Source organism: Rhineura floridana, chromosome 10, assembly GCF_030035675.1.
Source record: "Rhineura floridana isolate rRhiFlo1 chromosome 10, rRhiFlo1.hap2, whole genome shotgun sequence".
NCBI lineage: Eukaryota > Metazoa > Chordata > Lepidosauria > Squamata > Rhineuridae > Rhineura > Rhineura floridana.
The window spans coordinates 22,968,402-22,992,312 of record NC_084489.1 but is presented as its reverse complement, the minus strand read 5'-3'; the positions used below and the strand labels follow the sequence as shown (position 1 = coordinate 22,992,312).

At 42.0% G+C, this 23,911-nt stretch overlaps 1 protein-coding gene across 3 annotated transcripts in view; it reads right to left on the bottom strand.

Moving 5' to 3' along the window:
* The window catches only part of CPNE4 (copine 4), a 294,798-nt gene that overhangs the window by 127,243 nt on the left and 143,644 nt on the right, over positions 1 to 23,911 (bottom strand). For all 3 annotated transcript variants that reach the window (XM_061586421.1, XM_061586423.1, XM_061586422.1), the window contains exon 3: positions 3,860 to 4,039. In XM_061586421.1, the coding sequence (XP_061442405.1) occupies positions 3,860 to 4,039 (180 nt within the window). The remainder of the gene's footprint in view (positions 1 to 3,859; positions 4,040 to 23,911) is intronic.

The window sequence follows — 23,911 nt, the reverse complement described above, 5'->3', positions numbered from 1 at the left end:
TCAAGGTATCCTGTCATTCTGCAAGCTGTTACAATTATTTGTCATATGCTCATTTAACTTCCTAGGGGAAAATATTATTGACGCCTATTTTCTTCTCTAGTAGCTGTGTCATAAATCAAAATGTGCCACAGCTTCTATAGCGGAAGGAAGAACACTCTGAAAAAGAAGGGCTGAAAAGCAAAGCTTTATTATCTAGTTCTAGTTCATGAGAAGCAAATGTCAAATGCATGACAAACAAAAATGTCAGGCTTCCTTTTTTAAAATAGATAAGCCAATATCTTTGCAACCTGTTGCACACCTGACAATCCACTTGTTCTGTGAAAAACTACCATTAGCTTCTATTTTATTTTATTTTATTTTATTGGCATTCACTAGGTAAAAACCAGAGAATCCACATATTCAAAACGGGCAAAACGTCTATTTCTGCATCTGCATTAGCTGCAGATTCTACACTTAACATATTGACTGCATTCCACATTTTCAGGAATCATTTTGTTGATCATTTCATATTTTAGCAGTAACTGCATCTTCCTGTAGGATGTGTTAGCAGAATGAAAGAGACTAACTAGCTTGTGAGGTTATACTGAGAGATACTGACTGGCTCAACTTTGTGCCTAATTGGGGATTTCCGTGCTGGTTTCCCTGTTCAACTCTATAACCAATGTGCTACTCGCTACATCATATGACCTCTTCCCTTAGAGCCACTATGGTGTAGCAGAGAGAATGTTGCCCTGGTGAGAGTTAGGTTCAGATCCTTATTCAGCCATGAAGCTTGCTTTGTGACTTTGGGCCAGTCACCATCTCTCAACCTTACTACCCCAACAGGATTGTTGCAAGGATAAAATTAGTTGGAGAGTCTCTGCTTATTGCTCTGAACTCCTTCAAGGATCGGTTGGAGAAAAAAGTAATTCAGAAATAATATAATAAAATAGCTGCAATGTGGGATTTGTTACAAAACTTCCAGTAAGAAGCTCTGAAAGATTTCTAATGGAGTTCCAAACATTGAGATCTCTACTCTCACACGTAGCTACATTTTCTTAAACAGTGGCTGATATTATTTTGATGATTGTATCATTCATTCATTCCAAAGGAGTGCCATTCTCTAAGCCATTAATGTAATTTTGCAACAGCAAACACTTCTCACACAGAAATGATGCTTTTCTGTTCTCCCAACCAAAAGCTGTCAAACAAACGGGTAGTAAAACAGATCCATTTGGCAGTTTAATGTCTTCATCGTTGCCTTTGACAGTAATTAATAATTAGGGAATGTAGAGCATCATCTATATAACTGAGGAGAAATCAATTTTAATGGCATTAAACTACCCTTTTAATATGCATGCCAAGTTGTACCTCTTAACTAGTCACCTTTTGGAAACTGCCATCAATTATAGATCACGTTTATTGCTTTTTTATAGCTGTAAAAATCCCCTACTAAGAAAGATCATAACGACTGCTGGCTTCCAAGCAAGGAAGTTTCAACCAAGCAGAACACACCAATATTAGAAGCAACTCATATGACAAAAATACAAACACACAAATATCAGTAGTTCAGGGGTCAAGCTTCATGGAGGAACTTCAATAAGACTAAATGTGCCCACTGTCAGAAGCTACTTGGCTGCCAGAGTATCTACTGTATGTTTAACACCTCTGCCTGCACTTTGCAGTAGAAAAACTGGTTTTCAGCGGGTTGAATTTTAACTGTCAATTCACTTATAAGATGGTTCTCAGACTTAGCTCTTCCCTTAGGTAAGGTGAGGGGAAATTGTCCCGGCCTCCCTTCTTGAAGGCCCACAAAATAAATCTGAAAAGTTCACCAGGCAGATGGAGTTCTTATAACCATTCAAGATGTCAGGAGCTGTTAGGTTCTGTGTGCAGTTCCCCCTTGCAATGAGCTATCAGCAATATAGCTTAGAACATCTTCTTAGCAGTGAAGTATTATTTTCTGACCTCACCTTCCCAGGCTAGCTCTTGGGCCTTCATGGGCAGGAAGGGTTGTAAAATCCTGTTTGAGATGAGAGTTTGCCTGAGCAACAAAGTCTTCCTGGCTCTGGTGTGTTTCTGTGTATCCCTTGGCTCTGACTCATTGCTTCATCTCCTGGCTCATTTCTGACAGCTGCCTATGGCTCATTGGGCCCATTTGGAAATCTAAAAATCTGTCATGGATGCCGCAAAAATAACCCATTTTACAGAAAAAAAAACTGGCAGTGCTCAGAACCACCCCCACCCTAAACAAGAGGGAAAACAACTACACCCAGGGCCGGTTCTAAAGGGCAGCCAGATGGGGCACTGGCTGAGGGCCCCTGGGGCTACAGGGGTCCCTGCACTCCCCTTCCGCAATTTGCGGCAGGATTGCTGCCGTGGATAACAGGGCAGGAGCTTCAGAGCCAACCGCCATTCCCCTGCTTCTCCTACCTTTCTCTGCTGATTTTTGTGGCTACGCGCACAGGTTTGCCATCAATCAAGATGGCGGCCGAGGTTTCCCAGCCCTGGCTCTGCCCCCTGGCCTGTCTACCATCTGCACTGCAGATGGGCAGGAGTTAGTACAGCTTCACAAGAGCAGCTTCAAGGGCTGGACTGGAAACCGTGGGGCCTTAAGCTAGCTGTTAGGTCCATATAGAATGGCACAGAGAAGGGGAAAATATTGAGAAGGATTATCCCTCTCTTTTCCAATCAACAGATACCAACATTGAGGCACAGACAGGCACCACTTGGCACTCACAAGGTACACAGCTGGTCTGGCAAGGTGTCAGAAAGTAGCTGAGGTCAATTCTAGCATCTACTTTTATACCTCTTGGGGGGGGACTCAGTTTAGAAGCCATGGTGCTAGTTGATTTCAACCACTGATCTTTGAACTGGTGCCAGTGTAGACAAAATGTCCTACTACTTCCTAATAGGCCACCTCGTACAGTGTAGCTGCTCTGAATTTTTAATTGCCACTCCCCCCTCAAAAAAATGGAGTCAAAAGTGAGAAATATCCTCTGAAATAATCCCAAAATGTATTATTCCATTTTGTAGTGGCTCTTTGTAGTTTGGTTCCCCTTTCTGTGCTCCGAGTATCTTTAAAAAAAAAAAAAATTCCATGAATGTGATCTCAGCCAGTCAAGAATCACATAATGAATACGTTGATGTCAACATACGATATGGCCAGGCCCAGTACCAGCAGGCTGCCAGGTTGGGCACTGGCTGAGGGTCCCTGTAGTTGACAGGGGCCCTAGGGCTGGGTGGGTATAGTTCCCGCTCTGTGATCCATGCTAGCTTTGGGTCACCCAGCTTGCAACCTGTGTCCTGATGCTGGTGCATTTCATGAAGTGGGAGCCATCCTCCTAGGCCACACCTCACCACCGCCAATGCGGGCTGGCCGCAGCACTTCCTGTGTTACCACGTCAGTGCGCTGCATGAGCATGCTTGCCATCACCTAAAATGGCAGCAGGGGTGTCAATATGCCCCTGCCACTATCTTGGGTGATGGTAGGTGTGTACATGGAGCACGCTAACAAACTGATGCAGCAAAGCCTGTTTAAGCTCCAAGTGGCAGTAGTGCCGCCGTGTCACTGCTGCATCACCGCCACCGCTGCCTTTGAGGGCCCACTGCAGTTTGGTGCCAGACCTGTGAGTGAGAGCAAGTGAAACAAATGGTCCTCACTGGGGGCCAAGCTCAATGTGATTCTGAGCGTTCCACGACCAGATCTGCATCCCACACCCACTGCCTGAGAGCTGTTTTATTTTATTTATTTATTTATTCTGGTGGCATGAGAGAGAGCACAATTGGCCACACATGGAGAGAGCACAATTAACTACAGTTTTTCCAGAAGTTATAGATTTATCCCGAAAGTAAAAACCAGGAAGGCCACGATTCCTACCTGTCCAAGAGTGCACTCCATGCCCCCAAGAAAGTCTGCATCTTTCAGCCCATTGTGATTGCTGCTGATGTCGTGGACTTCAAATCGTAACCGCTGAACCTCTTCAAAATAAAAGTCCACTGTGAAAAGCTTTGAGAAGATGGGATTTATGCAAGTTCGAATCACTTCCGTCCTGTCAACCTGTCAATCAAGAGAGAATTTGCATTAGTGATTTTTCATTCAACTGGAAGAAACTGGAAATCTTACATCTAATGGAATAAGGGATGTTAATGATGACTATTTAGCATAAGTACTGTTTTAAAAAAAGTTACACGTTAAGAAAAAAAACAGACTTCCAGGACAAGAGCCATTGCTTAATGATGATTGTATAAACATATCTTTCATGTCTCACTGAAATGGTTTTGGGGCAGTTTTAAATAGCCCCCACCAACTTGGTAAAATGAGATGAGCTTATATAAATTTGGGATGCATAAAAGATGTCAGATTTACCATCAATTCACACAAGCATGTACACAACTTATTATATCATTGCTTGCCAACTTGCAGATGAACATGTGAAATGTCTCCAGTAAAAGGCTATATGATTCAAATCTAACAAAAGTTAGACATAAGTCATGAGGAAATCCCATAGAAAGCAATGGCATGGAACTCAACAAGAAGCCCCAACAATTTCAAAAGCAACTCATGGGACTAGATGTGATGAAAATATGAGTCTGCCATCATTTTGAGCTCCCCATCTTCTCTCCTGGAACATGTATTTTATTTATTTATTTATTAGATTTATATCCCACCCTTCCTCCCAGTAGGAATCCTGGGTGGCAAACAAAAGCACTAAAAACACTTTGAAACATCATAAAAACAGACTTTAAAATATATTAAAAACAAAACATCCCTAAAAACATATTAAAACAAAACATCTTTAAAACATTTTTAAAAGCTTGAAAAACATATTTTTAAAAAAGCTTTAAAAGCATATTAAAAAACAATTCCTACACAGACACAGACTGGGATAAGGTCTCTACTTAAAAGGCTTGTAGTGATGGAAGTATGTAGCAATGGAGCATGTAGTAATGCAAGTATGTAACATGATGGCCCCATCTGCACACGACATTTAAAACAGTATCATACCACTTTAATAACCAGTCATGGCTTCCTCCCAAGAATCTTACCCCCTCACAGAGCTATAACTGTCAGAGTGGTTTAACAGACAGTTCCTCTTCCCAGAGAACTTTGAGAATTGTAGCATTGTGAGGGGAATAGCGTCTCCTATGATGGAGGATGCCCCCCAGGCATCCTGGCCCCAGGCAATTTGGGCCCCTGAAATGTGATGAAGGAAAAACGGATTACTTTCCTTTACTCACACACAGCAGGCATTAAAAAAACAGGCCTGAGTATACGGAAAGCAGAAAAAGGATTAAGCTCACTTTGCTTCAAATTGCTTAGCATCTCTCTGTTGCCAAGAATGGCTAAAGCATGACCGCAGATCATTAATCTGGTATTGTTTTACTATTTGATCTTGGAAAACGAGGTTTCTGATCTCGCATACTATACAGCCTGCATCCCTCTGTGTTTGATGGAGAATGGCTGGCTTTTCCATTTTCTGTATTACCTAATCATTTTTTATATTATATTCTTTATATTTTGTGGTTTTTTAGTTATAATATGGTGATTTAAAATTAATCTTTCTCTATAGCAAAGTAGTTACAAGCGGAATTTCACATAGAAACTGCCAGTCACTCTAGGGAGAGCCAGATTTGGCTTTGAAATCATGGTATCACTTAAAGAACATGTTGTAGCGTCCTAAGAGATATTCTTGACCAGCTTGACTGGTCAGGAGCCATGATAGAATGGAATGGAATGGTACATATTGGTTTCAGAACAGTACAAGATCATCAGTAATATATGACAGTAGAAAAGTGGTATACCAGTCAAGGGAACAGATTGACATTAATCTAAAAAGACAAGAAGACAATAAGATGGAAGTTATCTACTTGATTATGAATATACATGTATTCATTTTAATAAAGTTATCTGGTTGGTTGGAAATATTTCAAGAGGGAAGAAACTGTTATGTTACAAGGGGAAGAAACTTGGGGGATTGGTTACATCATTGTCACATGCTGTAACTGTACTCTATAAAAGAGCTTGCACACAGTGCCTCAGTGCAGTCCCTCCTAGATCTTGGGGGGCTGTCCTTGCATATGCTTGTAAGTTAATAAAGGCCTACCTTTTTGCTTTAAGCCTGTGTCTTTAATTTATTTAAAGGACCCCCAGCAAAGATCCCACAGGAAAAAATAAAAATTTCTCCATCACCTAACAAGTCTCAGCACCCTTCACAAACTACACTTCTGAGGATTCTTTAGGGGAAGCCATGACTAGTTATCAAAGTGGTATGATACTGCTTTATATCACAAAGAGGAATTTCTCCTGACATCTTTCCCCTGTCCACATATTACACGTCTTCATAGGTTTCTGGGAGGGAAAAGCAAATTGTGCTAAATCCCTGGAGAGCAGAGCCCCTGGATATTTTGCCAGCCTGAGGGAAAGGGCAAAATGGTGCCCCAACATCAGAGCTTGGAAAAGTTACTTTTCTGAACTACAACTCCCATCAGCCCCAGCCAGCATGGCCACTGGATTGGGCTGATGGGAGTTGTAGTTCAAAAAAGTAACTTTTCCAAGCTGTGCCCAACATTCCATAGACTGAAGGTGGCTGGACATGCAATTGAACCTGACTTCAATACTGGCAACAAGCCACACCTAAGAGCAGCAGGCTAGCTTAAGATACACACTGCAGGCTGTGTGGCTTTGTGCTCCAAAAGAAGGGACGCTCAGGAGGAACGGTCAGTCGCTGCCCCCATACACACCTTAGCGGCCTCATGGTAAGAATGAGGAAGAACCCAACACGAAGTTATGTTTTCGGTGTCAGTTCCCTGTTCTTCATTAATGTCTGCTTCTGCCCTTAGTCATGACCTGCTGGCTTCTGCCAACTGTGTTTCAGGAAGGTAGATTAGAGAGCTCTCACGCTATGAATCACATCGGCAAATGCGGTGAAGGTGGAGGAATCAAATCATAACAACTCTGCATGGTCTGAGTCTTCTCTCTCTCTCTCAAAAAAAGGCACCGCTCAAACTCAAAAGCTGTTCTACAAGCTTTAGATTTTGGCTGAAAACTGATTGAAGTAAAAACAGAAATATGGTATTAGCAGACTCCAGACTTTTGTGACAGTCAACTTAATCCTATTCATGTCTACTCAGAAGTAAGTCTCACTATATTCAGTGCAGCTTACTAAGAGTTCATTGTCATATAAAGTCCTAAAAAACTTGGGAGCAGGACACAGCAGACCACCTTCCCCTGCACAGACCTAGTTGAGCTCTACCATCACCTGAACAGGCCCCGCTGCCTTGTGACATCACAGAAATGGGCTTTCTCTGTAGTGGCACCAAGCCCTTGGAATACTCTTCTCCATGTCATTTGGAGGCAAGGCACCGACTGCGGCATGTTTCAAACATCTTTTAAAAAATTATTTGTCTATTCCGGTTTTGTCTGACCTTTGAATGTTTTTCATATTGTGTTGCTCAGGGATGTGATTCAGCATTTTTCTATATTTTGAAACTATGTATCTCTTAGATTTCAGCTTTGTGGTTTTATGATTGTATACTTTCTTGGAAGCCACTTGCAGATTTTTTTTTTTTAAGCAATACAGTAGGGCCCCGCTTCTCGGTGCCCCGCTTTTTGGCAGTCCATTAATACAGCACCAGTGGGGTGATCAGCTGGAGGGGGTCTGGAGCTCCCCACGCTCCAGCTGATCTCGCCAGAGGAGGGGAAGATCAGCTGTAGAGCGCTACAGCTGATCTCCTCTTCTGGCACGATCAGACTCCTGCGCTGGAGCCGATCGTGCTGGAGGAGGAGAAGATCAGCTGTAGTGCACTACAGCTGATCTTCTCCTCCTCTGGCGCAATCAGTGGGTTAGGTTCCAGACCCCTGCGCTACAGCTGATCCGCTTTTCAGCATTCGCTTTTCGGCGGGGGTCTGGAACCTAACCTGCCGTATGAGTGGGGCCCTACTGTACATACATTTAAGAAAGAATGAATATGTGTTTAGGATTGCAGCCTCAACCTACGCCACATAAAGCATTTTTTACTTGACACTTTACAGATGAATATGGAATGGAAAGATCTGTCAGTTTCAGGTCTCTAAGTTTCTCATTATGCCAGTCTTAAATTAAGTTCTCCACATTTCTGCAGCAATTTGCAATTTATTTTTTAAAAAATCCTCATGAAAATTATTCAGCATTTTAGTGCCAATTTCTCCTAATAAACATGTTTTTGTAGGCAGTTTTGTAGTCAATTTTTTCATGCAATTTCTCCTTAGCTAATGCATTTTTGTATATTATTTTGTATCTTGTTTTCACTCATATATTCATTTTTATACTTTCCCCTTATATAAGTTTTTTTGTTTTTTAAAAAAACATTGTTTGGTTGATGAACTGCATCACAAAATTCAAACAAGTGCAAATTTCGAAGGACTGGTGTCTTTCAGTTCTCATATTGTTTAGGAAAGTGCAAACTTGATAGATTTAGCTTGAAATGCAAACAATCAAATTTCTTGCCCATCCCTAATATATATCAATATATATATATATATATATATATATATATATACACACATCTATCTATCTACACACATGTATATAACTCTTTAATGCCCATTCCTAAATATTGATTAAATGTAAGAAACCTAAGAAAGAGAACCTTGGATGTGGCTGGGGAACTTTCCAGGCATCAGTAACTTACATGAGATTTCAATACAAGCACAAAGCAATTTACACTTCACTTGGTAGCTCATAAGTAAGTTTCTTTTTATTATTAACTATGCTTTCACACCATTTCAACTCCATTCCACAAATGAAAAGTCATCAAAAGGTCACCATGCTTCAGAGTCATTGTTTTCACATTCACTGATGTTTGAGAATAGTGATGAGCCGCTCATGTGGTGTTAACTCTTTTTTTTTTTCAGTATAGCATTGGAATGTCCCAGGATGCAAGCACTAACCTAATGTTTCCAAGGGGTGTTTTGCTCCAAGAAGAAGTTATTTCGGCTGCAATCCTAGACCTCTGCCTTGTAAATAAGACCTCATGAATGCCCAGGCGTAACAAGCTACACCTACTGAAATTCCCTCTTCTGCATAACTATTAAAGTTGCAGGAACCTCGCCCTCTTTTGCATCTGGCCACCCTACAAAGCTGGCTGGCAGAGGAGGGATGGAGTGATCTTACCTATGACAACCAGCCCATTCACTTGTTGTCATGGAATTCCATGCACTTGCATGCATTGAATTCCTGGTTGCCTATGGCTACTAGACAAATTATTAGCTATAAGATTTCTATACCCACTTACCTGGGTATAAACCCCATTCAACTCAATGGAATGTACTTTTGAGACAATAAATTCAAGATTATGGTTAAATTTCTATGGCCCCATTCATCACTTGATGACTGCAACCCCCAATGAAGACCTGCATGTGTAAAACAGCAGTCACTGGTTCAACCCCACAGAGAAAGCTACTGTATTACTTCAAGCACAGTGCTTCTCAGTGAAGAAGATTCATACACTCATCCTAGAGTTGAGTAGTAAGTTATCAAGTGATGAGAGATTGAGTGCATGTGTGATCAGTTTGTGGCAACTAATCATAAAGGTCTCACTATCACCAACATTTTATTTCTTTGCAATATGTACATTTTTGGACCTAGTCAAGAATCATAAAACTGACACTGACTTATGAAGAGGAATATCTCCTTGCAATGCTTCATTAGCCTACCACTCTGGCGCTATCACCTATATCTCCACTGGACCTTCTTACTAGTTATCTTGATCAGGGTTGCATACTAGAAGGGTATATCAGAATATTATGATCCTATTGCAATAAAACCAGTACACAATTAAAAAAAATAGGATTAAAAAAACCCTGTTCGTATCACTGCCCACCAAAACCAAGCCTCAAGAAAGAGTTTTGCTTTTGGCTATCCAAGGTATGTGTTCAGGAAAACTTCCAAAGGGATGGAATTCCTTAAAGTGGAAGCTGTCACCTTGTATGCCTCTTCCTCATATGGCCTCACGGCGTAAGCCTATCTGTCAGAAGTAACTGGGAATGACTAACAGGGGCAGTTGGTGGGGAAGGGAGGCACTGGGCATGTGGCTTCCCATCAGCCATATTGCTGAGAGAGAGGGAGGCAAGGTGGTGGTGAGGTTGCCCAGTGTGAGGGCAGTGGCAGAGTCAATTGGGCATTCCCACTGCTGTGCCTGCACATTGCTGCCCTCCCTCCCACCTTCCCATTCCCCCTTTAGGTAAGCACAGCAACACCACTCATGGGAGGTCAGGTGCACCACGGTGCCCCCCTCCCCGGTTGCCAGAACCAATCTCTAACAATTTGTTGCCCTTTCAAGGTACCCCAAATCAGCTGCCTGAGGTGGCCACCTCTTTCTGCCTAATGGTAGAACTGGCTCCATAAACTATATTTAAATTTCAATCATTATTGTTATTATTTTATTCTCAGGTTACCATACATTGCATTGCTGCACATATATTTGCTCTTACAGAACAAAATACTACTACAGCGTTTAACATTCTCTCTCTCTCTCTCTCTCTCTCTCTCTCGTGGTGGCAAATTTAGAAGTACAGCATCCCTTCATGACAGTCACAGCCACACGCCCTTCTAAGATTATAGAACCTTCTAAATTATAGAATAATCTGAATATTGTTTTCTGCTTCTCTATCGCTGTCACCATTTGACTGTCCTTTCTCACCATCAGAGATATTGCTTGAATTAGTGAAATCAGTGTCTACACGATTATCTTCTGCTGCTACTAAACTGCTCGATGAGGCAGGTGGGATGCTATCATCAGTATTCACAGTCATTTCTTCTGCAATTACAGAATTCTCACTCTCCACAACCTGGCTTTTTGAAGCAGGCCTGCTTGCATTTGACATTCATTGGTGCCTGCGTAACTGACTCAGAGAGCCCAGAGCAATAAAGGCTCCCCATCCTTTCCACTCTCTTTTTCTCAAGCTGGGTTAAGACAAAGCCTGTTTTTCCTAAACGAAGGAATTCACACTCGCTAAGTAGGCCACTCATTTTGCATAGGAATTTGCAATCTTTTGAACTTTGCCACCTTCTAGAAGGCAGGAAGGGATTTTCTATCCCCTTCTCCCTGTGTTACCTCCTCCTCCTTGCACACATACCTAGAGTGTTAGAAAATAAGAGGTTTTAGTCCAGGCAGTTTTTCCTCATCATCCTCATACTGTAAAATAAGATACATTGTTGAGTTTTCCTTCTTGGCTGCCATACTATTACTCAAAGTAACTGCATCTGGCTAGAGCTTATGAATTAAGGAGGAAATTTAAGCATGGAAATTCCTGATCCTAAATTCTGGTGTTGGCTGCACCATACCCCCACCCCCCCACATTCTTAGCCATATTCATTTGCATTTCACCTAACCATGCTTGCCATAGATATATACATCATTATACATGCACACCATCACACACATGCACAAATGTACACATGCATGTGCACATGCACACACACTTTCTTCCCCACTCTTGAAAATATTTTTTCCTATCTTTTCATCCTTCTCCCCTCTTCCTGGCTTTCAGCTGGAACAAAGCCACCCATCTTCTTCCCCTTCTTTTTTGCTGCTGGGTTGAGAATGAGATCCTTGTTAACAAACAAACAGACCAGAGGACATGCAGCACAGAGAGAGAGAGAGAGAGACAGAGAGAGAGAGAGAGGGAGAGAGACCCCTCTTCAGCTCAAGGTCTCCCTCCCACCTCTTTTTCCACTTTCCATTGTCTTCTGTTGTCCTAGTTGTGGCCACACTCCTCCTCTGCAACCTCTGTCACTCACTTGTATGTTCCCCATCATCTCCACACTCTTAAGTCTTTGCTGCGTGCACCTTCTCCCAAAGCATCACTAGGACCTAATCAGCATGAAAGGGGAGTGTGTTAGCTACTGAGAAGAGTCTTCTCAGTAGCTGACTCACTCGCTATCACTGATCAGCTCCAATCAGCAGGAAAGGTCAAGGAAGCAAGTTATAAGACTCTTCTCAGTGGCTAACACACTCCCCTTTCATGCTGATTGGCTTATATGATGCTGGAGATAGGGACCCTGCTGGGAAAGGACTTCCAAAAAGGTAAAGGGTCTAAGAACCCACCCACCCTGAGATCCTGGATGACTACACCCCTTCTCTCTCACACACACACACACACCATTCTGCAGTCTTCCTGATCTTTTTTTTTCTCCCGAGAAGATCTTAACTTTCTCTGAGCTGCAGCCTTAACTAATCATTAGGTACTCGATATTCTTGAGTGAAGTGCCTTTCAAGTATATTCAAATGCACTGCTTCAGAGAAGTCCAGAATTCCAAGGCTGACTCAGCTGCTGTAAGAAGTGTGACTCTTCATTAAAACTGGAGATGAACAGAGGACAAACATTTGAGGTTATTCAATTTGTCTGAGGAGGAAATGTATGATGCAGGATACATGAGCTATTTGAATTCTGTGCTTCATCCTGTTTTTCATCATTCAGTTAATGTACTCTTCTCCTTTCAGTGCTGATAATATGCACACACACACACATTGGGGACTAAATTTTGCATGATGGTTCCTGAGATCAAGGAGGTTTTTTTCTATCTTTGGATCCAACTGAGTACCAGTTTGAATCAAGATGACAGACTGAAACCTTCAAAATTGCACTGATGCTAACCACATATTTCAAAACTGCCCTTTTTTTGGGCTGCTGTTTCTTAAAATTCTTGAGTGATGCTGGGTATGAGGATGTATATCATTGTGGAGGACTGCATCAATTTTCTCACAGGTTGCTAAGGATTGAACCTAGGACCTGATACATGCAAAGACTATATTCCCTTCTAAAATGTATAGTTTTATTATTTATTACATTTATACCCCACCCTTCCTTCCAGAAGAAGCCCACACTCTCATTTTTATCATATTGAATTTTCATACTGAGGAGCTGGCATGACCGCTGTAAATATGGTGCGGGGAACCATTTTCAGTCCAAGGACCACATTCAGTTCTGGACAACCTTCCAGGGAGCACAGGCCGGTGATGGGTTGGGCCAGAACAACAAATGTAAATTTTACTTTTGTACAGTAGTCTAGTTTCTGTACCTACTCAGAGACTCCTATCTATCCTACATCAAGGCAAGCAAGAGGCACAAAAACACTTTCCAGCCAGGCAAATAAATAAAGCAATAAAGATCAGCCCAAACAATATTACGTTGAGATTTGTCATTCTAGTATTTTGTAAACTTATACCAGGATTCTAATACACTTTGTGGTGTAATTTTTGCACTTTCCCATGACCTTTTCTAATATGTAATCTTATGTATAAGCACCCTCTACAACTATTTATTGATTAATTTCCCAATAAGCTGATTGCTGGGGAGGATGGAACCTCCAGCATGCTGCCAAAAGGGCTGGACCTCTGATGAGTAGTGCCCTGGGTAAGAAGTACCTTTTGTGACCCCCAGTCACAGGGCCACCCAGAGAGTTTATGGGGCCTGCTACAGATGTGATGTTGGGGGCGCTGCTGCTGCCGCAAAGTTGTCTCTGTATTAGAGACTGGCAATCTTTTCAAATGAAGGTCCACATTCCTTTTTGGGCAAACGTCCGAGGACCACATGGCAGTGGTGGGTGGGGCTGGAGGCAAAAGTGGGAGAGCAGCAAACGTAAATTTTACCTCTGTACAGTAGGCTAGTTTCTACACACAGACACACAATAGCAGCAGCAGCAGCAATAGTAATAGTAATGTTTATTTATAACATCCCTTCCACCAAAGGGGTGCACACCAAACATATACAATTAAAATAACAACAACAATACATAAAATAACAACTCCTAATATCAACCATTGTAAAAGGCACCTAATGCCATCACCAAAACCAAATCACGTATTCTCCTGCAATACTTCCCTCTTTTCTCCATTCAGACAAGCAAGAGACATGATCAGAGTTAAGGGCACATTCCAGCCAGGCAAAAATCTTGGGGTGCACAGCTGTGTCAGAGAGGGGTGTGGCCTGGGGAGAGGAGGTGTGGCACATGGAGAGTTCCAAGGGCTATAGAGAGAGGCCTGGAGGGTCACAATTGGCCTAAGGTCCTAAGGTTCCCTTCCACTGCTCTGTATGTATAGTCCATATATGCACAATAATTTTTGAGGGGCTAACCTACTTACTACCCACCCACAGCCACTAGAGGGGAGTCAGTGTGCACAGCAAAAGCATGTTTCAAGGAAAGGAGAGCATCAGCTAAATGGTTGCCTTAGGAGGCACAGATTAAGCTATCTTTAGACTGTTGCATTTTCACAATATTTATATCTTGAGGGTTACTGGGCCAATGCTGTAAGGTTTACATCCTTTATGTCTCATCGCTTTGGATATTCTTTGGTATCAAAGGCACCAATGTAACAAACAGAAGTGCAATTAAGAATTTGCTTACCCTTATATTAACATTATAATAATTAATGTGAAGCAATGCTGAACAAAGCAGCATTACCTAACTGAGGATGCAGTTAAAGAAAGTCATCCATCCAGAGTACAGAACAAAAACCATTAATTTCTTTTAAATGGTCTCTTTGATTGAAGAAGCTTTTAAGACAGCCAATGGCATAGGCAGGTATTCTCTGAAATCAATGTTTTATCCCAGCAATCAAGACTTCTAAGTTCTGGGAGGGCACATTTTGATGAATGATTTCAGCTTAATTTATTTAGAAATGTTAGCACTTACAATCAAGTTGAAGGAGTGGAGCAATTTTGTTTGTAAAAAAAATAAATCCAAACAGTACCTTGTAAACACGTTTGTCTGTCAGGAGGTACAAAAGAACTCACAATGAATTTTCTTTTTCAACTGATTTTACCTGCCCCACACCTGATGCTATGTGGTGTCAGGTGTGGGGCAGGTGGGCAAGACCTGGTGGGAAACAATATAGCTTAACATCAGAAAGCTGCTTCCACAGATTACAAAATAAAGTACATGAAAGACTCAACAGAATAGTCCAGGATGTCTTCTGAAGGATTCTAGATCAGTCTAACCCTTCTTGGTATTAGCACAACACTCAAATCACAGTACATGGACTGCCCCTGCTTTGACTCATGTGCTTCAAGGCATACAAGAGGATGCATTTTACTTATAGAGTGGTGTACTTGATGTGTTCCTCAAGCAGGAACAGAAGGATCTATCAATTTCAGTTCTCTCACTTTCTCATTTTTCCAATTTTACATTCAGTTCTTCACAGTTCTATAGCAACTCGCAATTTTTTTAAAAAAAATTCTTATGAAAATTCTTCAGCATTTTAGTGCAAATTTTGGCTAATAAACACATTTTATATGTGGTTTTGACTAATGTACAGATTCTGCAAGTAATTTATTCTAATATGATGCATTGTTGTATGTTATTTTCACTAACATATTCATTTTTATGCACACTTTCCTCTCTCCCCAGATGCATTTTTGTAAACATTCTTTGCTTGCAGAACTGCATCACAAAATTTGCATATGTGCAAATTTCAAAGGGTGGCTGTGTTTTGGATGGTTCTCATATTGTTTTGGAAAGTGCACATTTGACATATTCTTGCTTTAAATGTGAATGGAATGTAATTTCTCCTCCATATATATCCACAAGTGTTCAACTATTACGTTTTTTACTGTACCTAAACAATCAACCGAATGAAAATATTGTTGCCCTCACATCATAGTCACAGATGCCTGAAAATGAAGACTTTTAATTTTCACTGAATATAGTGATATTATTACTATTAAGATCTTTATCTGATCTTTAAACATCGGTATGCTGAAAGGGGGGAAACCTCATTACATTGTTCATGTAACTTGCAACTTAATGAATTGCCTATAAACAGGAATCCAGTAAAGCATTCGGTGCTGCTAAAGATCTCCAAATGTATATGCTTGGGTAACCGAAGCATTATTAATACTCAAGCTCAAAGATGGGTTTATGAATCATATCCATTGATAAAGATCCAGTGCAGCTGTCAGTTTAAGAAATCTAACTGCTAATGACATGCTCTTAATGAAATATTTATTAATTCACATTCAATGGTATAATGCAAAATGCAAATCAGTTATGTCACTCAGGCATTAAAAATGATAGAGGAGCAACAGAGAGTGTCCTTATGTAACATGTGTTGCAATAGGCCAGAGTTTCCTTTGAGTCTCTGTGGTTTCAAATAATAGTTTTGAGATGAAGCCCATAGTTCTGCATGAAGAGGCTCCATTGGATCAGATCTTGTAATCAATTGCACATTGCATTCTGTATCTCAGGTGCTATCCGCTGTATCTGGTGCTTTCCTTGCACCACTGCTGCCATTGTTATCTTTACATAAGGACATAAGAAGAGCCCTGCTGGATCATGCCAACGGCCTATCTAGTCTATTATCGTGTATTAACAGTGGGCAGCCAGATGCCTATGGGAAGTCCATAAGTAGGACATGAGTGAAACAGCACTCTCTTCACTTCTGACTCTCAGCAACTGGTATTCAGAGACATACATCTAAGATGGTAGGTTTCTCTTGCTCTACAACTGTAGGAAAATGCAGAACTGTGATAGTAGCCTAGCTTGTCTAGCACCAGTAGTCCCACCATCAACATGCCTGAGAGGATCAAGCCCTGCTTACATGCCTTTACTCTGTTCCCACTCCATGGCCATCTATGTCCCTATGCCTAGTACGTCTGTCATTTCTATCTCTCCTTTCCTTGACCTGAAATTATCCTGTGCATTGAGCTCAGTTAGACCGGGGTATCCTCCAGCTGTTGCTGGACTGCAACAATTGTTGAGAGACCTTTGGCCCTCCAGATGTTTCTGAACTACAACCCCCATCATCCCCAGCAAGCATGGCCAATGGCCATCTGGACTACACCTCCCAGCATACCCAACTACTGACCTGCTGACTGGGGCTGATGGGAGTTGGAGTCCAACCACATCTGAAGGGTACCACATTGGCTACCCTGGATTTACCAGCTATCAATCAAAGAAGATTTTTGTTCAGCAGCCAAGAGCAGATAATTGGGAAAAGTATTTTTATAACATGGCTGTGATGAGAACAAACACTCCTCCAAAGATATTCCTGCTGGGAAGATATTAAAAGAAAAGGAGCCTCATGAGAGGTAGCCAAAATGCATGGTTGCAGGCTTCCCATAGGCATCTGGTTGGCCACTGTAAGACCAGAATCCTGGATGGAACAGGCATTTGATCTCTTACATTCTTAGGGTTGTATTGGATTGAATCATATTCAGAACTGGTCCGTTGAAATTAATGGATATGGCTAACTTAGATTCATTAATCTTAGTGAGTCTACTCTGAGTAGAACTTAATTGAATACAACCCTTGCCTTTGAAATAACTTCAGCATTTGCCCTCAATTACTGCAGGGTGACTATCTGAGAAATCACAATTTTCTTCCCATAGTATTATAAATTTATGTTATGAATTCCATAAAGTAGACATTACGTGCCCATTATAATAAAATAATCAGACGCACATCTATATGTTCTTCATTCCCCACAATATCATATAGCACTTTACAGCGTATCTTAGAGCAGAATTTGGGCTACCCTCACTTGCGGCAAGAATTGACCTAGCCTACCTCAGATATTGGGGTAGACTTCACAGCTTGGCTGCCCACTCTCTCACCAAACTCTGCTGGTCGGAGCAGTTAGCGAACGGGGGTTGGGCTTCTAGAACTCAAGAAATGTTGAAGCAGTATAACCTTCCTCTGGGGGAGTTTTTGAGTCTCAGTTCATGAGCCCTTAGGAATCGAATCTTTGATTATGCTGTGAACCAAGACCGGGTATCCATTTTAGTAGCCCCCTTCTCTCTTTGGTACCCTCAATTTAAACTTAATCATGCCATATCGCAGTATTTCGATGTTCTTACACATGCACCCTTACGCAGAGCTTTTTCGGAGCTTAGATTTCAATCAATGCCGTCTGCCTACTTAGAGGGGAGATATTTGGGAACTCCACTAGAAGAACGGAGATGTATCTTTGGGTGTAACTCTGTAGAGGATATTATCCACTATTTGTTATACTGCCCACTGTACGATGACCCTAGATGGAAATTTCTGGGCCAATTTATTTATTCTTGCCCAGACAAATGCCCACAGGAGCTTGTGGTGGAGCTTCTAAGCGATAATTCGAAGCAGGTGTTCACTTTAGTAGCTAACTTCGCGTTGGCTGCTAGGAAGTTGCGTGTGACTTATGTTCAAAATCATAAAATCCCGTAACGTTTTATTATAGCACCTTGGTCTATTTTAATTAGTTTGATGTTTTAACTGTTTATCTTGTTGTATTTTGCAATGGTCTATGGCTAAACGCAATAAACTGACTTGAGTATCTTGAATTTGTATATTCCCTTTGCTTTTGTATATTCAGGACATTAGGAATAGGGGTCAATTTAAAGGAAACTTGGCAAACTCAAGTATTCCACTCCACTTGGATGAAATGACAGTAAGAACTGGGCTGCCCAGAACCATTTGGCACCTTTGAAACTGCTCAATTCAACACAATCTAGTGATATTTTCAAATACAGGAGATTTTATACTTGAAGAGAAAACTCCTTAATAGCTCAGGTCAAACACTCAGCCTTTAATATCTTGAGAATAGGCAGCTGCCTTGAAAGAGCCAATCGATCAAAAGAGGAGCAGCAAAAGCCAAAGAATTAGACAAGAGTGTGCAGGAGCGTTCAGTATTTTTAGAACCAATTGCATGGGCTTTTAAAACCTATTTTTCAGTGGCTAATATGAAACAATGGTTTCAATAAGTGTCCATTCAACTGAAAATGATTTATTAAATATAACTTTATTAACTCAAGCCCCCCTGATATTACTTTTTAACCGGTCTTACGAATGATGTCTGTGAGAGGCACAGCTATACCAAAAACTGGTGTAGGTAGATAAGCCTTTGTCAACCTGATGCCCTCCATATGTTTTGAACTACAACTCCCATCAGCCCGGCCAGCATGGTTGTGCTGCCTAAGGCTGATAAGAGTTGTAGTCCAAAACATCTGGAGGACACCAGACTGGTGAAAAGTCAACCCAAATATCTGTATCCATTTTCATGTGCATTACTCCTTGCATATGCAATTTTGCATAACATACATATTTTTACATGTAATTTCCCCAAACTTATATAAATGTAATACAATAAAATAATAAATACTTTACAGGTTTGTTGGGTAAATTTCTGAGAAAAAACAGCTGAAGTGTGTGAAAGATTCAGAAGTGTCATGTTAAATGTCAAGTAGTATTTTATTAGTCTGTATGTGTAAACATACCATATAGTTTGGGGCAACATCCACACCAGACATTTATTCCACTTTAAACAGTCATGCCTTACCCCAAAGAATCCTGGGAAGTGTAGTTTGTGAAGGGTGCTGAGCATTGTTAGAAGACTGTAATTCCCTTGACAGAGCTCCAACTCCCAGAATTCTCTGGCAAGAGGGGCTGACTGTTAAACCACTCTGGCCACTGGAGTTCTAACAGAAGAATATATGTCTTCTAATAACACTCAACAGCCTTCACAAACTACACTTCCCAGGATTTTTTGGGGAAAGCCATGACTGTTTAAAGTGGAATAAATGTCTGGTGCGGATATGGCTGCAGATATATTCATTTCACTGGATGCTATAGGTTTTTTTCCTTCTGTAACTTCCCTCAGCTTGCATCTTTTGTAGCTACAGTTCAAATCTCATTTGACAGCAGGCCTTGCTCTTTAGAGAAAGGACAAGACCACAGTGCTAGAACACACGTTTTGCATGTAGAAGGCCGGTTAAGTCAGCCGCATAATCAAACAGGCAAGTCTGGCAGTGGGGCTCAAGCACCCTTTCTCTTTGTACCACCAGGTCAGCTTGTGAGTAGAGGCAATGCAGGCCTGAGACTTGCAGCTCCACAGTGCCACTCAAATAGTGGCAAGAAAAGGGACTGCAGCATGCTGGTCTAGTTGAGTTAGGTGACCGGGAGATCCAAAGGGGGCCTGGCTGGTTCTATATGTATCCCTGGATCCCCAAGTTCTGAACAACTTCCGCCCTGTTTTGAATTTACCATTTTTGGGCAAGATCATTGAGCGAGTGGTGGCTAACCAATTGTCAGCACACTTGGATGAAACGGATTATCTGGATCCATACCAATCAGGTTTCAGGACTGGACATGGAACTGAAACAGCCTTGGTCGCTCTGGTGGATGATATGAGGGCATTAGATAGGGGAGAATTCACCTTTCTTGTCCTCCTAGATCTTTCAGCGGCTTTTGATACCGTTGACCACGGTATCCTGATGGATCGCCTGGAAGGACTGGGAATTGGAGGCACTGTTTTACAGTGGTTCCGTTCCTTTCTCTCTGACAGGCACCAGCAGGTAGCATTGGGAGATGAGGTTTCAGACCCTTGGCCCCTCACTTGTGGAGTGCCACAGGGTTCTATCCTCTCTCCCATGCTATTTAACATCTATATGAAGCCGCTGGGATCTATCATCAGGAGATTTGGGCTGTGGTGTCACCAATATGCGGATGACACACAGCTCTATCTCTCGTTTAAGTCTTCACCAGAGTTGGCTGTGGAGACCATGTCCAAGTGCCTGGAATCCATGAGTGGATGGATGGGAAGGAACAGGCTGAAGCTAAATCCTGACAAGACCGAGGTACTGCTTGTGGGAGACAGGGGTAGGCTGGGTCCTGTTGACCTGAGGTTTAATGGGGTACAATTGCCCCTGAAGGACCAGGTCCGCAGCCTGGGGGTTGTCCTTGATTCCAGGCTGTCCATGGAGGCTCAGATTTCGGCAGTGAGCCGGGCAGCCTGGTACCAACTACACCTCATACGCAGGCTGCAACCCTACCTCCCTGTTCATCAGCTCCCACTGGTAGTGCATGTCCTGGTCACCTCTCGATTAGACTACTGCAATGCGCTCTACGTGGGGTTACCCTTGAAAATGGTCCGGAAACTTCAACTGGTACAGAATGCGGCGGCTTGTTTACTTACAAACAGCCGTCGCCGTGATCATATTACAGTATTATTTAATCTACACTGGCTTCCAGTAGTTTTCCAGGCCCAATTCAAGGTGTTGGTGTTAACCTTTAAATCCCTATACGGTTTCAGCCCGGTTTATCTGAAGGAGCACCTCCAGCGTCACCAATTATGCCGCCCGACAAGATCCGCCACGCAGGGCCTTCTCTCAATCCCACCAACAAAAGTAGCTAGGTTGGTGGGGACTAGAGAGAGGGCTTTTTCGGTGGCGGCCCCCACTCTCTGGAATTCCCTCCCGTTCGATCTTCGACATGCCCCTTCCCTGGATACCTTCCGCCGAGCATTAAAAACTTGGCTGTTTGGTCAGGCCTTTGGGACTATCAGGATGGGCTAATTATATACTCAATGCCCGTTGCTATGTATTACAATTGCTGCTATTCTGTCACTGTTGATTATTTGTATTTTATTGTATTTATTATATTTACTGTATTTTGTATTTTATTGAATTTAATATGTACGCCGCCTAGAGTGGCTTCGGCCAGATAGGCGGCCTAAAAATTAAATTGTTATTATTATTATTATTATTATCAGGCTTGGCTTCTCAATCTGAGCAACCTCTCAATAAGTGTAGCAGTGGAGATTCCTGGAGGTTTGTTCTGCTCAAAACCTGATTGACTGTTTGCCTTAAATTTTGCTCCAGACCCTTCAGACTTATGGTTGCTACCTTCAGAAGTTGATATCTTGCCTGTCTTGGAGTCCATTACCTGCTTTTGAACCCTTTGATACTTACTGCTAAGAAATGATCCACACCTTGCCCTGACTGCACTAGTTGCCTATGGCTCCTCCAACGTGCTTGCAAGCTTGGCTCTGCTGGGCCTTGATAAGGTCCAAGGTTCAGTCTCCAGCACCTGCAATTAAAGGAGCTCTGGTAGTAGTGCTGAGAAGGATCACAGCTGGAGAGCCACTGGCAATCAATGTAAACAAACAGATCAGGATAAATCAGTGTTCCCAAACTTGGGGAAGATTTGTTGGACTATAGGTCCCATGTCATCATAGGAACACAGGAAGCTGCCTTATACCAAGTTTGACCATTGCTTCATCTAGCTCCGTATTGTTTACACTGACTGGAAGCAGCTTTCTAGGGTTTTGGACTGAGAACACTCCCAATCGTACCTGGAGATGCCAGGAATTGAACCTTTTGCTTGCAAAACAGATGCTGTACTACAACCTTATTCCCTAGGGCACCAGGTTGAAGATGGTGCATGTAGATGAACCAAGAATCTGACTCCCTATAAAGGTAGATTCAACTATTTCAGATGCGTGTTCAGCAAGAAACACCCCCCCTTTAAAAAATAAAGGCATATCTCGGCAATGTACTAGATTATTCATATAGCGATTCCGATGGTAAATTTTAAACTGCATGTTTGTATAATGGGAAGGTACATCTGAAGCAGCCCTAAATGTGGGGCATCTGTGCAGTAGTACAAAAGGCTTCTGAAACTTGTGAGTGTTAAAAAATGAACAGGGAGATCAAAGAGCTATCCTTGGCTTTCAGGTTAAGATTCAGAGTAGGATTGAAAACTGGATATAAAGCAAAAAAGAGTGAACAGCTTTTCTAAATAAATAAATAAAGCTGAAAGGCCTACGCTGCTTGATTTTTACTGTTTGTCCTCATCATACTTTTTTAAAGAAAAAATAAAAAGGGTATAGTCATATGAAAAACTGTACAATGAAGCACAATCACCGTGATTTCCCCGTCCCTGAAAAGGGCTCGTGAAGAGTAGAGGACAATGCAAAAAGAGAAAGGCCTTCATCTTAAAATAGCAGACTACTGAAGTTTGCATGAGTTCAATCTGTTTGAATTCAGTCTGTTTGAATCTCTTCAATTCAAATTCTGCATGACAGAGGTGAAAATGAATATACAAAAGCTGTGGCCTGCAGTATTATCAGGCAGTAGAGTTCCCAGGTTCAGGGCCTGAGACTGATCCTGTATCTTTAGGAGAAGAGAAAGTCAGCCAAGTGCAGGTGTTCTTGCAACACTATAATGGGAAAAACCACAAGGTGGAATTCTCCCTTCCCCCTGCACAACTTTTAAAGACACAGAAGACCTCTTGGTTGCCAGGCCCGGCCTCCAAAAGGTCTTCTGTATCTTTAAAAGTTGTGGAGGGGAAAGGGAGAATTCCACCTTGTGGTTTTTCCCATTACACTGTTGCAAGAACACCTGCACTTGGCTGACTTTCTCTTCTCCTAAAGATACAGGATCAGTCTCAGGCCCTGAGCCTGGCAACCCTATCAGGCAGTGTCAGTCAATGACTAAGAGCCCAATCAGGACTGGGACCATGGGATGGAGGGAGAAGATATTAATCCATTCTTCTCCTATGGCAATCCTAATGAAAATGATTGCCCACAAGCTACTTTTAGCCCCTTGGAAGGAAGATGGGAGTTTCTCTCCCAGTGCACATAGCAGATTCCAGGGAGGATTTACATCAGGACTTCAGCAAGGAGTGGAAAAAACCTCCTCCCCATGCACTCAGGCTCCCTATCCCTATGATTCAGTTCACATTTAAAGGTGAACCTCCCTCATTCACAGTTCCCAAAACAATATGCAAACTGAAACTCACCAGCCATCCTTTAACGTTGGCACTTACTCAAATTTTGCAATGCAGTCCTCAAGCAAAGTAATGTGCACAAAAATGGTAAGGTGTGCATAAAAACAACATACAAAAATACAGAGGAAATTGCTTTGCAAAATGTGTATATTAGGAGACATCAGCACTAAAATGCTAATAACTTTTCATGAGGACTTTAAAAAAATTCACCGACTGTTGTGGCAATGTGGAGAAGTGAACTTATGATTGGAAAAATGAGAAAGTGAAATTGACATATTCGCCCATCCCTAGCCTTCAGCACACATGCATCTCCAGAGGCTTTCCCTGGTGCCCCACATGATCTTCTCCCCCTGCTGAAATTTGGCACTAAAGAAACATTCCTTAGTAGCTGATAGAAAAGGTTG